At 41.5% G+C, this 17,582-nt stretch overlaps 2 protein-coding genes across 5 annotated transcripts in view; one reads left to right on the top strand and one right to left on the bottom strand.

The window, feature by feature from the left end:
* Positions 1–7,566, top strand: part of LOC136437854 (junctophilin-1-like) — a 50,035-nt gene extending 42,469 nt beyond the window's left edge. The window contains exons 5-9 of one of the 4 annotated variants that reach the window (XM_066432386.1): positions 131–343; positions 1,222–1,533; positions 2,253–2,345; positions 2,638–2,940; positions 5,769–7,566. In XM_066432386.1, the coding sequence (XP_066288483.1) occupies positions 131–343; positions 1,222–1,533; positions 2,253–2,345; positions 2,638–2,940; positions 5,769–5,849 (1,002 nt within the window). In that variant the 3' untranslated portion in view covers positions 5,850–7,566. Of the gene's footprint in view, positions 1–130; positions 344–1,221; positions 1,534–2,252; positions 2,346–2,637; positions 2,953–5,768 lie in introns of all 4 variants that reach the window. The other 3 variants (XM_066432385.1, XM_066432388.1, XM_066432387.1) reach the window with 3 other exon arrangements.
* A 683-nt stretch (positions 7,567–8,249) lies between these two features.
* Positions 8,250–17,131, bottom strand: LOC136437855 (kelch domain-containing protein 4-like). Its single transcript, XM_066432389.1, has 11 exons — positions 17,061–17,131; positions 16,685–16,807; positions 15,400–15,491; positions 15,034–15,112; positions 14,521–14,619; positions 13,577–13,713; positions 12,974–13,066; positions 12,108–12,331; positions 10,522–10,988; positions 10,113–10,284; positions 8,250–9,172 (listed from the first exon to the last, which is right to left on the bottom strand). The coding sequence occupies exons 2-11, from the start codon at positions 16,778–16,780 to the stop codon at positions 8,928–8,930; spliced, it is 1,704 nt and encodes a 567-aa protein (XP_066288486.1). The 5' UTR covers positions 16,781–16,807; positions 17,061–17,131; the 3' UTR covers positions 8,250–8,927.
* Positions 17,132–17,582: the final 451 nt, after the last annotated feature.

Genomic DNA, 17,582 nt, shown 5'->3' with positions numbered 1-17,582 from the left:
GAGGGAATTTACTTAGAGAATGTGCAGTGGAGAGGTTGGGATTGAAGGCCCCACAGGTGTGGTTCCTGTGCCCGATGTGTCCCTCATCAGGCGGTGCTCACCTCTCTACCTATCTATCTGTCCACCAAAGGAGCAGGATTCAGAGCAGACCACCCCCAAGAGGAAGTTCAGCATGAAAGCCGTGCAGGATTGGCTCGGTTCCTCCTTCAAGAAGGAGGAAAAGCCTCCCCCTCCTCCCAAGCCTGAGACAGTGGAGGCCATGGCCACTGCCATGGACGTGGGGATGTCCGCCGGCAGGCCAGACGTGTATGAGAACATAGGCACCAACTTGGAAGCCCCGAAGGTACCTTTGCAAACGAGGCACCGCACAAATATGGCCACCGAAAATTAAGATCCACACCCTTAAGTTGGCACTGGCACCAGAGTGGGCCCCGCCCGTATGAACCCACAGATTGGCTTTAGGAATGGCAGTAGGTGTAAGGAACTGGACCGTCTTAAGTTGAGGATGTCTTGAGTAATTTCTACAACGTCATGCACGCATCATCTTAATGTCTAACATCAAAAGATGAAGATATTCAGACCAGATTTAAATTCCAAACTCCATGCCACTGTAGATCATATTTCAATATCATATTTGTTCCAAAAAAATGTAAAGCCTTTTCTTATATCATATCAACTGGAAAAGTCAAGACTTCATCCACAATAATTACTCAAGACACCCTGTGCACCAGTTAAGACATGCCCGCCACTAATCACTTAGGTAGACAGCACTTCTAACCCCCCAAGCTTTTCTCTCTTCAAAATACATTCCATTTTCATGTTACATGTTACAGGACTCAATATACCATCATTCTGCATATGCTGGCTAGTACAGATAAAATTGGAAAGTTGTGCAGGTATTTCAGATGTCTACCTGCACCTAACCTTCACCAGTCCAAAAAAACTATACCTCCATTTTTCATGGAGGTAATTAGCATCCTGTTTAATACACAGCAAATTGCAAGACCACCTTCAGGCATTGTTTCTTATGGACTGTTAGTGATAGATAAGAGTTACGTCGGTAAAGTTTGTCTTGTGCAGGTAATTTTGCACCCGTATCCAAAGTATGCAGAAAAAGAGTATTTTGAGCCCTGATGTATCTTCTTGTTCCACTTGCTTGGTTTCCATTCTAACAGCACATTACGTGTCTGTATTTTTCTCTCTCCCTATTCTCTGCACAAGGTTCCTCCCAAATTCAAGTATCTCTTTGGCGACGAGGGGGAGTTTTACGAAGACGAGGGTTACGACGAGTACGGTCCTGCCGCCGACACCACCCCGGATTCAGGAATCGGTTTCGAGTCAGAGTCCACGCTACGACACAGGAGGAGATCCCCGCACACATTAGACGTCTTCGAGCCAACGGTAGAAGAACAGGCGCCGGTAGGAAAGGACGAATATCTGGAGAAGGAAGGAGAGCTGTACTTGGAGGAGATACCAGCAGGAGAGGAAGGATATCCTGAGGAAGATTATACAGCTGAAGATCAATACTTGGAGGTAATTAAATCATTAATTCTATACACAAGAAAAGAACCAGTTGAGCTCACTGAAGAGCTACTCTTCCACTGGTCCTGACAGACGCTACCGGTATGTACAGTATCTACAGGTTAATAAGAATCTGATATATGCAAGAATTCTAAAGAAAACATTTGTACAATTCTAACCCCCTTAATAGATAAGATATTAAAACCCGTTTATAACTTGTGCATGTGTGTGTGTAGGTATGGCTTTTAGATTGTCACATCCACAAATATTTATTTTTCACACTGCCTTGCAATTAAGAAATCCTTTTTTTGTTAGGCTTAGTAAACCTGTGCATTAGATATCAATTCTGCTTACAACCATTCGGGTTAACTAATTCCCCTTAAGCTGCCAGTCCCGACTTAACTAGGGATACAGAAATATGCCTTGTGTGCTGGACCCGGTTATAACCGGGATAGGGTATTGCCCAGAACAAAACAGCTTTGCGTGCGTGTAGCGCGCGAAGCCGGGAAGTTAGGGGAGTTAGCGCCGCCGGGTGTTTCGCGGGTTTCGTGAGGGAGGTCAGGGGTCAAACATTTTTGATTTTTACTTGGCTAAAAAACCTGGCAGCTTAAGGGTTAATCCATTGTTTGTGTTCCATCATAGAAAATGTCAACTTTCATCTGAGTTTGTTTCAAGTCTTAACTAAAAACAACTCTCATTTTTCTTTTCTTTGTGGCCCTGTGTGTTTATAGTGTCTTTCTGATTTCTCCCCTGAACTTCCCTCTAAACCTCCCACCCCCGTTAACCACCGCATCTGTTTAAATGTACAGAAGTTAAAGAAGAAGGTGACTTTTAATATTCTTGGACACTAAAAGTCTTGAAATTTGTCTACCAAATTTGTAATTAATAGATTTTGCCTGCCAAAATCTTATTCATCTTTGTTGTTTTTATAATTGTAGTGTTGTGCTGTCCAGAAATTCAATTACAAAGTTAAAGACCAATGACTTGTCTAGAGTCTGAAATATGTTGTATCATGTCAGTTGCTTTCCTTTACAATTCCTTGTAGTGTTGTACAGAAAGCTACGATTGTTGTCCTCTGTTGTGTTGTGAGCATGTGAGGTGTTTTGTGTCTTACAGGAATACCCTGAGGATTACATCGACACCCCTATGGAGGCAGTGGAGGCTGCCGAGCCCGTGCAAGCGGGCACGATGATACACACGGTGACAGCGCTAGAGCCGGTAACACCGCCGGCCGTCGTAGAAGAGCCTAAAGCAGAGCCAGAGCCTGAGCTTGAACCTGAGCCAGAACCAGTAGCGGCTGCCGCGGCGCCCGTCGAGCCCCTGGCTCCGAACGGGAAGCCCGTTGCTGCCGCCGCCGCCGCCCCAACTGAACAGAACGTCGTGGATACAACATGGAAACCAACGTCAGAGATTATGATGGTAAAGGAGGTGGTGAGTTATTTCATAGAAATGGTTAAAGGTGTTCCCCTTGTCCTGTTTTGTTTCGTTTTTTTCATCCTGCCTCCTGTCCGTAAGCTTTCAGGCCCAGGAATCGGCATTGCTTGATTCAAAGCTGCTAATTTTGTTTGGCATGACATTGAAACAGACAAAAGTACTGTAAAGAAAGACTAACGACTTGGGGACACACATGTATCTTAACGTATCATTGAACATTCATTGGACAGCCTAGGTAATGGATAATGATACCTAAACCTCAAAGTAAGGTGGCCGAGAAAATGTTGCTTTTAAACATACTTATAATTTGTACTTTATCTATAAAAAGAAAATTTATGAAGCAGATAGATACATATATGTAGCTTGGTCATTACTATTGCTTCACCAACATTTGGGATGCTGCAAGCCAGGTCAAAACAAGTTTGCCTTGGCTGCCACAAAATACTGGACTAAAAAAGAGTTTGACTATAGTTTTAGCACACCTTGGGAAACAGTGTCCTCATTTCAATTTCCGGTGTCCACACTGGCTGGAATGCAAGATCTTGAGGACCTCTTTTAAGTGCTTCTTTTAAAAAGTAATTGCCAGGTTGTTAAGTAGGCATGCCTAAACATTGATTATATGACATTATATACACTAAATCATGCTTTCAGGCATGACAAATGATAGAGGACTTCCTGTCCGTTAGGTAAATTACCCTATGAAAAATGTACCGAAGAGGTGCTGTTTATCATACTGTCCAGTCCAATGTCATAAACCCTGAAAATTTGACAGCTAAAAAATTACCGCTGGAAAATTTCCCACAAAACTTAAAGAACAACGATGGAAGAAAGGAAAGCCGAGATTTCACAGTCATACGTAAATGAAAATTAGCAAACAGATTGTTAAAACATCATCGGTTTCAGTTAATGCCTCAGCTGGGCTAGGAATAAGTGGCATACCATCTCCCCATGCCATCTATTTTTGTACCTCCCCAAGCATTGGTCTCTTGCTGGGCAGCTCTCGCGTATCTTTCCTCTAATCCCTGCTCTTATTTGTGTTGCAGAAGAGCCATTTTTCACTCCAAGTGTGTGTCCTTACTCACTATAGATTGCATACCTTAGTAATGATTATGATTTGTGTCTTCATCCGATGTTGAGTCAGCTGTTTGCCAATGTTGTATCACATTACTTTTGTGTGATTTAGATGGGGTTAGACCAAATTCTAAAACTGACACCAGTTGCTATGAACAGAGCTCTAACTGTACATTATCATCAAGCACACAGTTGCCACACTGGTTGGAAAAGTTAAGCTGTGACACGTTTATAGCTATTTAAGAGCGTGATTGATGTAGAGGACGTCCTGTAACCCCTCTTTGGCTGCTATTTCGGGAATGATAAATTTTGCCTTAAAACACGAGCTTAGCCCTGCCAAATGCTGATGAAAGGATTAGGAATTCCGACACTCGGCTCTCAGGCATCTTGTGAAATGTCATCATTAAGTCAGAAATAAAATCGACGAACTGTTTAAGCAGAAACTTCTGGATGTGTGGTAGGACTAATCAGATATTGCGAGCATACATGTATAGTCAACGCGGAGAAAACACGTCCAAGAAACGAACAGGATCCAATGGCGACGAGATATTCCCTTTCCCCGAGTTTGAATGGCAGCCACAACTGAGGAATGCCGGCTGATACAGTGAGAAGCGGTCCCACACAATGTGGCACAAGAGTAACAATAGCAGCATGCCAGCACCGATATAAACTGGTATGCAGACACGGCAAACCTCGAGGCGGCTAAAATTACCCGTCCAAGTTTTGGTCTAGCCAGCAGCTTTGGGCAGAAACGGGACATTTTAATCCATATGGAGGTATTTGAAGGTTAAGGAAGGATGGCACAATGGTGCCCCAATGGGGTCAGCTAAGTCTACCCACTCTGTCGACGGTAGGCAGTTTGCTCTATCTTTACTGAGTGCACAAGTTACATACTCATGGCTGCCACATCCAAATATAGACCGCAAAGTAATGAAGTGTCACTGAGTGTCAGCAATACTGACAATCTACCAGATGGGAAGCCGCAGGATTTCTCCTTTAAGGGACGACTCCAACTGGGAGGGCTTGTAGACAAGCTAGGGTCCTGCCAAAATACAAAACAAACAGTGACAGGCAGATTGGGAAAAAATCATACAGAATATATAGTTAAGAATGGTAGACAGTAAAGAAGGCTTTTCACTTAATACATGTACACTGTACTTGACAAAGCAAATGCAGAACAGAAAAAAAAGAGGCACAAATTTATAAACATTTGGCCAACATTTCTACCAATGCAGTAATATGTGTACCATATACAAATGTACATCATTGCAGCTCTCAATCAGTCAATGTCATAGTGGAAATTCCACTATCGGTAATCCATACATACCGTGATTAGTTCTTAATCTAGTCCAGCTTTATCATTCTTGCACATTGTTGCTTTCCATTGTCCCTGCAAAAAAAAGGCTCACGGAAGAGTATTTGTTGGAGCTCTATCTTCAAGTGTCATGTTTGGCTTTTCTTTATGATTCTTGGAATGGTGTGGCCTGTGGTAAACACAAATGTCTTCATCACATCACCATCCATGAAAGTTTTGTCAACTTATCTTCAAGCAGATGTACATGTTTGGCACCGTCTTTGTTTGTTCTGGATGGTTTTATACTATATTGGACATCTGTCAAGGGCTGCTAATCTCTCTGTTGATGTCCTACCCTCGAAAAACAGCCAATGCCATACATCTGCTTGGAGATTACCTTCAAACTTGTACCACCGCATGATTTTTCTTTTCCTCCCTCTCCTTCCAGAATCCGACAGCCCACATCATCATCCTGGTTATACTGTTGAACATCGGCTTTGCAGTGCTGTTCTGCCACTTCCTGACGTGAAGACGTCCCCACGCGTGGAGGAACGACTCGGGTGTGACCAATGGCGACGTGTCGGGGTGGGGTGTACCGGCTCCCAGCAAGAGGGCCCGATGCCATGCTCGCATGGGATAAACATGACCGCTCTTCACTATCTGTGCTTGAACCATCAAAGATTCACCCCATCACCTGTGACAGCACTGCCTGCATCGGGCCCTGTTTATTTTTCTTGTGTATGCGTTTACAAGAGGAAAAAAGAAAGAAAAGACCGCAGGTTCGAATCACGTCAGAAAAACAAAATCATGCTCTGCAACATACTTTTTATATAAGAACACAATCATGTATATTCATAAAATATCTCATGCTCTGCCTTTTGAACTACTCAAACATGTCAAACGAAGACTCTACATTATTCTTGGAAATAAACAGACTGTAACTCTACATGTTTAAGTTTTTATTGCCACGTTGTGAGCCTGTTGATGATAATGATTGCATCATCTCCCACCTGTCCTTCATGTTTACGAGACTTCAAGGCCATGTTGCCTGTTTGGTGAGTGGAAATAAGAAAGAATTGGATTGTGGGATTTGTGGAGGGTTCTGGGTAACCGAGACCTTTGACCCAGACGGCCTGTTGTGTTGAACTCTGGGAAGGGGAAGAAATGTAGCCATTTGTAGTAAGAATAGTTAGACAATGAATAGAACGATGATAATGGAAAAATTGAAATAAAAACCGAAAGGTTTGCCAAGAAAACATAGTTTTGGGAGAAAAAGAGTGAGAAAAGGAAATATTTTTCTGGCCGCAATTCAGATTCAGATCTTGTCTTTGCCAGTGATTCTAACTTGCATGTTGAGTGTTTTTGAATGGAGAGCTGTCCGCCCTGTGGATTGCAGCTAGAATTGTTGCCAAAACCTTAGTGTAAGCAATGGCAATCCTTTTCTTGTAAATTCATTGTTTGCTGCATCACAGGAAAGTGTCAAGAAGGAATGTGCTTTGAATCTTGCACATTTGTACAGTATATTCAATGAATTTGTGAATGGATTTCTTTGTTACGTTTTTATACTTGTGGTCCAAATGTAGTCATATCATGTGCGAAAGCGAAAAAAACTTTCTCTGCCTAGAATGTAGTTGGACTGCAGAGTTGTGCTCCGTCGTGTTGTCATGCCTCTCTACCATGTGCTTCTTCTGATGTACGTTTATTTGACACCCTCCTTCCATGCATACGTACCTACCTTATAGAGCGTCTGTGCATGTGTGTCTTAGTTTTGTTGAGGAAAAACATGCGCACCCACTCACTTTGCTGAACCCTTGTAATTTAGACCACCTGTATTGTTGTGAGGGTACTTGTATTGCTTGTCGCAGTCAACTATCAAACATGACTGGATGATAAACAACAACGTTTTAAGTGACAAAAACCAAGCGACGAGACAGCGTCAAGTTTTACCCCCTGAGTGCTGGTTTTCTGTATTTACCATGTGCAATGTTTTCTGACCTTATAGACTTTTCAATCAATGATCCAAGATAGGAGATGTATCCATAGTGGTGTGTTTTCATGTTGATGAGCAGCCTAGATTTACAAACCAGTAGTAGAGGTGTCGAGACAAAAAATCTTTTCAAATGGGAACTTTTCATACAGCACAATAAGCTGATTTTCCAGTTAAAGGCATATTTTATATGTCTTTAGTGTATGGAATTCTAGTCTCCATGTAAATAAAGGTTATGCAGGTGCAGTTTACATGAGAACTGGCTCCTTGTTATTTTTTGCCTGTTGTTTGATGTTTATTTGATAGGGTTATCTGTAACCAATAGTAACAACACAAACTAGTGCAGAAAGGAAAGAGAACGTATACCAGAAAAATCTCTTGGACAACCCAAAGATCTGCCAAGGAAGCTAGTGTAGATATACACTGTTCTTTCATGGTAAGGTGACAGTTAAGCCATGGGCTTACTATAGCTACATACCTACACAGAGATCATAAAAATCCTTTTGAGTTATAGTGTTTACTAACAAACCAAAAATAAACACTAGCAATATAAAAACATTAGCTTGGTGTCAAAAATAAAAGGGTCTTCTCATATGCAAGAGTGTACACAAATTCCCTCAAAAAAAGGAAGAAGAGGGCTTGATTTTTAACCCTATTGACTGTAACTGTAAAATCGTTATAATGCTTGAATGACTAGAAGAAGAATTCAAATGAATGCAAGGAGTTGACAGGATCCGATAGCCTCTACCAGGCTTCAGAGGCGGCCGGAAAGAGTAGAAATTGGCCAAATAACATACCAGAGGAGGTAGTCCGCTAAAGGAGTACAGTTTGCCGCTCTGAATCTGTTATTTGGCCAATTTCTCTACTCTTTCCAGCTGCCTCTGGAGCCTGGTAGAGGCTAAAGACCCGATACTACAAATCGATTAAACCAAATTTGAGTACAGTGTAGTAATACCATCTGTCTTTCCAGATCTTGATTTATTGCACTAACTGGTCAAGGCCAAATTCCAAGAGTTGGCCAGATATAGATTTGGAGACCAGGTTATCATATCATGTGACACATTCTTGTGGCAAGAGAAGTATTTGATAGTATATTATAAGTCACGTTGCCTTTGAATTCGAAAGATTTAAAGCCATGCCCGATTTACGTGCAATATTGCAACTTTACATTTCATACTAACACTTGTCACTTTAGATTTAACAAGACACTGAATTGAGGAAATGTAATAACTTACATCTTAACTTGTCGCTGTAATTCACATGTAATTTAAACATGGTTTCTTCTAAACTGGAAAATCTTTACTGCTATCTTAGTCATAAAGATATTTTATTTTACACCTGATCGCATTTTCCAAACCTCCAGTGTCGTTGCAAATTTAACGACATTGACCAGCATTTTTGGCTCTTTTTCCTCAAATAATTGGTAAAATCAAATCGTCATTCTTGCGCTGTTGACATGCACGTGGCATACCAGCCTGTGTTGCACAACTTCTTGCTGTCAAGGGGCCTGACAAGTGGAAAGGCTGTTAGAAGTGTGATTTAGTCAGGTTACTGTACCAGTGATTCCAATCACCATCCAATCTAAACATCTTCCCCAATAAAAGCAACAGTTTCCATTAATCAATGTTCTCCTTCCTGGCTGTCATCTTTGGTTACTTTCGCTTGTTCCCCATGAAATAACTTAGCCATCTGGAAAGCAATCTTCTTCAGAGCCTTTTCTGAGAATGTCTCAGCCTCTTCCTCGGCACTTTTCCTGGCTAGATCCATCCAGTGGTCCTTAGTTCTGCTGAAGAAGTCAGCTACATTCTCACCGGAAAGGACACTTGGATGGTCCTGTTTTGTTTCCGACCCTCCTTCGTCAGAATCTACACACAACACAGTGGATGGAACACAATCTGCCTAACTCTATGGCCACATCATTCATGGTGTTAACCACGAAATATCTTACTCTGAGGTACATTACAAAGCACATAGCTTTTATACTTTTGCCTAACTTAGTGCAATTTAAACATATTCAGGCAGTGTTTCAAGATATTTGTAGACAGTTTCACACAGTATATTCCAGCTGTCCTGTAAACACCTTATAAAGTTTGAAACTAACTGTATATAAATAAATGTAAACCACAGAAATACATTTGTTATGTCTGGGGTTCATTTAACACCCTGCAGTATTTGCAACTCAAAGAACAATCCAAAGGTACTGATTGAATGACCAGTGATGAGTTGAGGTCTAGCAAGGGCTTAGAACAACAACACTGCAATATTGCAAGTCAACAAAACAACATCACAAATTGCCCCTTACATACAGTAGAACCAATCTGCCTAACTCATAGAGCACCACCATGTGGCAGACACACAAACTGCAACTATAGCTGCAAAATCATACTTGAGGACCAAACCATTCTCCTCCACACCCTTTAACCAATTATATATGATAAATCAATCTTTTTTTGCCTTCTGGCTACATTACTTTCAAGGCATGAGTTTGTTGTTTTAACCGAAAGACAGAATAACAACTATACCATTGTTTCACTTATTTATTAGTATGATTTTTTGTATACATGTATGGTATCTTTGGTTTTGTATCAATTAGTAATTTGCATAACCTTTTTTGTTATCACTTTTGTTGTAACTTTGACTGAGTTGATGTCATTGACTTTTGTTTGGGGTTCCCCCGAGAGCCCCCCCCCCCCCCCCCCCGGATCTTTTAGGCAATATCAGAATATGTTTTCCCCTGGTGAAACCAACCAACCAACCAACCAAGCAAGCAACTAAGCAAGCAACCAACCAACAAACAAACAATACCTGATGCGCTGCCACTGTTCTTTCCTCCTGTTGCTCCAAGGTGTGAGTCATCTTCCTCCTCCTCACTTGAGCTTTCCTCCAGCCACTCCTGGTCCTGGGGGTTAGAGGTCACCAGCGCCCTCCACTCATCCATTTTGTGAAGGTCAAGGGCATACAGGTCATTCAATGTCACCTGCAAAAAAATTAAAACACTCTCCAGTTTAAGGTCGGAATTCCAATTTTCCCATTTTGACAGGTGCTAATATTTCCAGTGTAAAATCATTCAAGTTAAAAGTGTTAACATATAACACTAAATTTCAAAAGGTTTCTAAAGTACAGAAGAGGTGTGCAATACCATCTATTTCATCAGCTTGATTAATATGATTCAAATTTAGATAATAGATTAAATATAAACTAAAAATAAAAGTACCTGTTTGTCTCCTTCCTCATAAACACCCCCGTATAGAAATAGAATCTTCCCCTTGGTCACCATGAGAGTGTTCATTCTGGGGGAGGGCACCAGTGGCATGGACTCCTCCTCAGAATCACTGTCACTTTTCTCTCCCTCATCTCTTTCTCTGGAATCATCTTCACTTTCAGAGCTCTCAGTTTCCTTCTCCTTCTTAGCTCTTCTTCTTCTCCTCTTGGACTTCCTTCCCTTAAGGTTTGTCAGGAACCACTTCTTGTTCTCAAGGTCAAGGAAGTATGAGTCGTCGAAGAAGTCTCCGGAGAGCTCTTCCTCGTCTTCTTCGTCCTGGACTCCGCCGAAGAAGATGGCGCGGTTTGGCGCGGTGACGCAGGAGGAGAAACCACAGCGTGGACTGGGCTTGTTGATAGCTGATGGCTTTACGTGCGCCCACTTCCATTTCTGTGGTGCTCCTTCTGTCGTAGAACCCTCTAAATTTCACAATGATAACAACAGGTTGTAACAATCCAGAATTCAGAAATAGTATCGCCACTCACTTCGGTAACATGGTTGCCATAGAAAAGCTTTACTTACATTAATACATGTAGGTGCATGATGAATATATAGATTACGGTGTATTCCGTATTGTTAGAGGCTACCAACTTGCAGGAGGACCGGGACTGAGGGTGATGTATTTACACCGTGTTGTATTTTATCTATGTCATATCCCTCCGAAAAACACACATTTCAATGCAAAATGCACAAGAAGTTGAGAGAGTTTGGGTCCTTGAGCAAAATATTGTAACAACAACGATTCCAACGTCCGAATCCGCTATTCAGATTTTCGACAGCGGCACAATTTCACTAGTGAATCCCGTGCCGTACCATAAAGTATGGACCCGTCCGAACACCTGTATTGAAGGTCATCACGGCCCAGGTATGATATAAATAGTATTACAAGAAAGAATACACTTCCACAGGTTGTCCAAAGTACAAAATACATGTACACACATGTACTACACTTGTTACAAATATATACACATAGAATTACACAGTCTGTCTGGCTTAAAGTTACATTGTCTGCAGTGCTTAACAGAAACAACATGGTACTAGAGGACCTACCACGACTAAACATACTGATTGTCTGCTTGAAACGCATTGTCTGTTGTTGTGAAAACAACTTCACAGGGTACAAAAAGGTCTGACAGTACCGTGTCATCAACACGGCCCTTGAACTTGTACTTACAGTAAACGCCACTTGAAAGTGCCGAGCCCTTACCCAAAATGCAAGCAAGCAGAAAGACACAAAAGGCTCTTAAACTCTACATGTAGACATGTCTAGGCTTTGTACCATGCAAAACTGGGAGGGTGGCAAGATTCCAAACTAGTAATTTGAATACTGTTCTGTTTTACCTAATATCAAACACCAAATACGGTAAATGTATATCAAAAGATGTACATTTGCACTAAAAGTCTTTTATCAACCCCTGTATCATTTTCCTTTTGTTATAAGAATAATCTGATCATACTTAAATCATTATTTACAAAAGACCAGAAGCACTGTAGGTGGTCTATTTTCTGTTGCAAGTAAGGAATGAAACGAAACTCACTTTCAGGGCTAAGTACAAACATGTCAGAGTGTACTGTCCCTTTGTCCACATCTCTCTTCACCTTGGTCTTGCTGTAACCTCCGTAAACGATCACCGAACCATCGGGGGCGGGGACGAGCTGGCAGGCGGAGCGCGGGGAAGGGCCGACGCCCGAGGGGCTGAGTCTCGCCCACTGATATGTGTCCAGGTTGAAGGTGTAAACGTCACAGAAGTACTGGTAGTTTCTGTGGAAAGAAAAGAAGACCTGTTAAAGAAGAAAATACAATCTTCAGAGTTTTCAATCCTTAAATAACTACTCATTATGTATATTTCTTCTAAAAGGTCTAAGTGCCACAAAGAGGGGAAAGTTGAAGAAACACAGAGGGAAATGTACATACATGTACATGTACATGAAAAAGAGACCATTTACTAGTGTACATGTAGTTACAACACCGCCCTGAACAGGACAGGGGTCCTGCATGTTGAACTCTTCTGTCCGTGGGACCCAGCCTTGATTACCCCCAACCTACCACCCAGACACAACAGTAGCTCTTGTGGTCCAACAGGACCTACTTGAATTTCTTCAGACATCAACATATCGATTCAGTTACACTTGTTTAAGCATCATTCTCTGTCACTGACGAAAGACAGTGGATGACTCTGAATTTATCCAGTTGCCAGTTAACACTGATCATTAAAATTCAAAATGACACTAAGGCTAAGACAATTCCATAAACTTTATGCCCTATATTTTCATGGGGACACCACCAGAAAAGTGCAATCTTTTAGAATCAGAGTGTCAAGGCTGAATGATATAACTAAATGCTATAAATATAAATTTTGCCCCAAAATTCTTCCTTTCTCTTTGGGTTATCTTTAAGACATACATGATGTTGTCATGGAAACCACCAAACACCACCAGTTGCCGTTTCACAGCGACCATACGGTGTCCACTGCGGGAGGTGGGCCCTCCGGAGGAGCTGTAAAAAAAAAAAACAGCAACAAAAATTTATGAAAATTTCAATACATGTACAACTGATAAAAGTAGACAGGTTTGATAAACAAAGTGTCACTTATACATAGTATATGCTGTACTTAATTCCATATATTTCATTTGGTCAACTATCTAGATAGTACAACTAAGACGAGAATCTTGAATACCAGCAAGCACTGCTGTTGCCGCTGCCACAAAATTCTTTTATTTCATCTGGAAAGAAAGCCTGTCACAAATTTTTGTCAGCCATGCTATTGTCTCTACATCTGCTCTACAGCCGCTGCCACAAAATTCTTTTATTTCATCTGGAAAGAAAGCCTGTCACAAATTTTTGTCAGCCATGCTATTGGTCACATCATCTGCTCTACAGCTTAAGAGAATAACCTTTAGCACGCTAAAGTAGCCATTTGGCACCCAATTCCCTATTGGTTACAGAGTTAGGCATCAAGGAGAATGTTAAATATTACTCCAAATGATTTACAAAACTGACACATACTCGATCTTCTCCCACTTCCTCGTGGCCAGGTGTAGAACCCACAGGTCCTTGTAGTGGTAGAACTGGGACTGGGAGGGGGAAGCAAACTCCCCGCCAAACACCCACATCTGCCCTCCTCCCTGGGCAAGAGATACAGCCTGCAACATGCAACATTAGTACTTTTTATTATCTATTACTGACATGAAGAATGGAGGTATAGTTTTTCGCCTGTCTGTGTGTCTGTCTCTCTGTGTCTTTGAGTTTCCTGATTTTTTAGACGGTATAACTCAAGAACCTCTGGATGGATTACAATGAATGATATTTGGTATGTGGGTCTTGGGAAGTTGATTTTGGGCCCCCTGGTATGTGACCTTGGTACTGCAGCAGAACTTCAGGTTTCGCATCTTTTGTCATGGACGTGCTATGGTTTTGTTCATTGAAATTTACCATACTTGTGGACGGATTGACATTACAGGACTGTCACCTTTTCAAGATGTCAACCCAGAACCAGGCTGCAACGCCCCTAACCGAAGCTAGGTACTCATTTTCGTCTGAGTTGAGTGAACAAATAGGTGTTAAGTGCCTTTACAAAGGACACTGGGGCCTGCCAGAGATTTGGACAGAGAACCTTCAGATACTAAGTCAACAACCCTAAGCAGAAGACCACCTTGCCACCAAATATTTCACACAAACAGTACCATCTACCTGTGCAGTTGTTATATCCAGCACCTGTTGCTAGACATGATGAATTAGAAATAGCATTTTTTAAGTCAGTGAAAACTTGATCAAGATTTGATCAAATCAGAGCGAACATATTGAACTACCCTGAACGGCACCCAGATTTGATGATAAACCCAAGAGCCCGAAAACATGGTAAACACAACATATTCCTCATTCCCCTGTAAGCGACAGAAATACAAACTACCTTAATTGGTGTCTGAGGCCTAATCTAAAATGTATCTTACCTGATGTGCACACCTGGGCGGAGGTCCCTCAGGAATCTGCACCTTACTCCATTCATTTTTCTTGATATTGTAGAAGAATAGGTCATTGTACACAAAGGTCTGAAAAAAGAAGGAAACAATAATATTCATGAATACATCTGATTCAAGAGCACTCTTGAAAACACATCTATGCCAAAGAAATGATCTACCTTTTTTCTTAAGAAACCTATAGTATAAGGCAACATTAAAGACTGCAAGTTAAGTTTTAGCAAACCCTATTTGAACAAGCATAACAAAATATTTTTCCAACAAGACGACTCCCTTACATCAGGGTATCTCTTTTCTGGCTACGTAACTTTAACGGTCACTAGTCAACCACTAAAATGTCATCATCGCAAATATTTGATCACTAACATTTGAGACAGTGATGTTCCCACCGCTGAAATTAAATGCAGTGAACTAAAATCTATTCCTTTTCCGCTAACATTACCAACAGCAATATCAAATGGATTTGCAGTAAATCATTTTCCTTGCCTTTTGCCCATTGTAGTACTCGCCTCCAAACAGAATGAGTTCCTCTTTCTCAGGATGGGCTACAAGGCTTCCATTGCACCTGTAAGAAAGAGTTTGGCGTTACCACAATAAAACTTGTGTGCAATAAATTAAGAACTGTATACATGAAGCAGTTATCAAATACCTCAAGATTAGTATTCCAGTATACAACTTCTGTACTTTTCAAATTAAACGGTGTAACTGCTGCTTATAGCATGGTATCCATGAAATTGTAGCTTCTGATGGTTAACCTTCTCCCTACTACCTTACCTTGTATGAATTGTAACCAAAATAAATTTGCTGCTCTAAGGCTATCTCAGCAGGGAGAGTGTTAAAGTGACTGGTTACCTTGGCAACGGTGGTGCACATGGCTCTTCGGTAACTTGTGTCCTCTTGCGATCTAGCTCTTGGAACTCAGCTATTAGTGCTTCCAAGTCTTCCTAGAACACAAAGAACACAATAATTCATACCTAAAAATCAAGAGTTGATAATGCATGAACTTGTCGGAGAAAACCATAGGCCCAATATTTTGAAATGTGGTGTGATTCAACACTAATTAACAGACAAGACTGACTGACTGATCACAAAACAGACGAAAGTCTGAATGTAGGGGGTTAGAAATACTGTGTAAGGCAACAGCAAGTAAATTCTATAGATGATATCCTCTGAAGACTCCAACTTTGATGTGAGAGGGCGAAAAAAACATAAGATGGAAAAAAACAATAAGATGGCTCAATTTGCAAAATAAACACCTTAACTTTAAATGTTGGAACAAGAATTGAAGTAACAAAACGTGGTATCACAGCCTAGCCTGGAGTCTAGCATTATTAGGTTTAGTCCGCTACCCAAGCTCTGCTCCTCGCATTATTGGCGAGGAGCGGAGCTTGGGTAGCGGACTAAAGCTAATAAGGCTGGACTCCAGGCTAGTCACAGCCAACAAATTTTATTCCTGTGCTCAAGAAGTGCACTAAGTGACACAAGTGTGGTAGACAAACTAGTTTCACTTCAACCACAACAGTCATGGCTACCTCACTAGTGTCACTTCTACAAGTACAATCAAGGCTACAACATGACATAATTTCCCATTTTGGTGCTTTCTCGTCATCAAAAATAAAAATATTTTCTTTTTTATAAAATCAGGCGATACTCAATGAGCATGCTGATGTCATCAACAAGATTTACTTGCTGTGGCCTACTGGATATCCAACCTTTAACTTTAACCATCAGGTCAACCGATAAGGGAAAAAAGCCTCGACTCCAAATGTCATCAAAGCCTGGAGGACAAAACCCAGGGTGGGGGAAAACCTTGACCCAAAACATGAGACAAGGATGAAACAAGGACATCATCCTTTTATGGACTCTGATGTGGGACATTGAGCAGCTCCCATGGGGATGTTCAGACCATATTTGGGAGAAATTGGTAAACGTGGGATTTCGTTTTGGAAGTGAACACCACACAGTGAGCCATCTTATGCTGCTGTCCTTCGTTGTTTTCTACTTTGCTAACATTCAATCTATCTCTCAGTATAGTCCTGGCTATAAAAGCTATATACATCCCCCAGGAAGCATTAAAACTCGAGGTCACTCTTCAGAACAGTGGGAGGGGGGCATGGAGGAGAAATTTACAACTCACATCTGCCTCTGCACGTGCCTTCTTCTCTGCCTTTTTCGCGGTCTTCAGGGCCGTTTTTTCAGCCCCTTTCCCCTTCTTATCCTTCTTCTTCCCCATCCTATTTACTACTCGGCTCTTATCCACCTAGAAATAAGAGTATCAAACAAAATAGACGTCAAACTCCTCTTGAGATTTCAATATTCCGCCATGTTTTGCTAATAATAGAGGCCCATGGGAAGGGTCAAAGATGAAAACTATTTTTTGGCAATTTCACTCAGGATTTCAAGCCGCGTCGATTGCAGCAATGATACCACACATACCTAAGCGAAAGACACCGACTGTTATCATAATAAATCAAAGTCCATTTATGCGCCGGAAAAAAATATGGGTCACACACCGAAACTATTATTTCCACTGGCAGGCCATTTCCACAGGCAAGGGCCCATAGGTTTGATATATCTGCGGGATGATGACGGAGGAAGGAAGGGGGCGGGTCCACGGAATACTTCGGCGTTGAAAGCCTGATGCCGTTTTGACATTTAAAATGGAAGAGATGTTTGTAAAGAGGTCATCCCGAATAACTCAAACTTTTGCAGTTGTATGGATGATAAATACGTGTGGGTAGATGATAGATGGATAAAGGGGCACTACTGTACTGACTTTGAATAAATCAAGGTGGTTCGTGGATGAATCGGCATTCTGAATCAAACGTTAAACACAAAAGCCAGCACAATAATTGAATATGCCCACATTTTCGACTGATCAGATCCAGTCTTTGTCAAGGAATGAGCAATCCACTGCTTCTGTGACGTCACGTTGTGCAGATAGAACACGTGACTAGGTCGGTGGGTGATACCGTTACGGTTTGCAGAAAGTCTATGCCGCCTCCCGTCTCTGTTGAAGGATGTTTGGAAAATTA

This window comes from Branchiostoma lanceolatum, chromosome 7 (genome assembly GCF_035083965.1).
Source record: "Branchiostoma lanceolatum isolate klBraLanc5 chromosome 7, klBraLanc5.hap2, whole genome shotgun sequence".
NCBI lineage: Eukaryota > Metazoa > Chordata > Leptocardii > Amphioxiformes > Branchiostomatidae > Branchiostoma > Branchiostoma lanceolatum.
The sequence above is the reverse complement of the archived record's forward strand: the minus strand, read 5'-3'. Positions and strand labels throughout refer to the sequence as shown.

Bases quoted from the DNA above. Each gene is read 5' to 3' on its own strand.
- LOC136437855 (XM_066432389.1), bottom strand. From the start codon at position 16,780: ATGGGGAAGAAGAAGGATAAGAAGGGGAAAGGGGCTGAAAAAACGGCC. The intron at 15,492-16,684 runs GTGAGTTGTAAA...TTTGTGTTCTAG, and splicing joins AGGCACGTGCAGAGGCAGAT to GAAGACTTGGAAGCACTAAT. The intron at 13,067-13,576 runs GTATGTGTCAGT...TTTTTTTTACAG, and splicing joins AGGAAGTGGGAGAAGATCGA to CTCCTCCGGAGGGCCCACCT.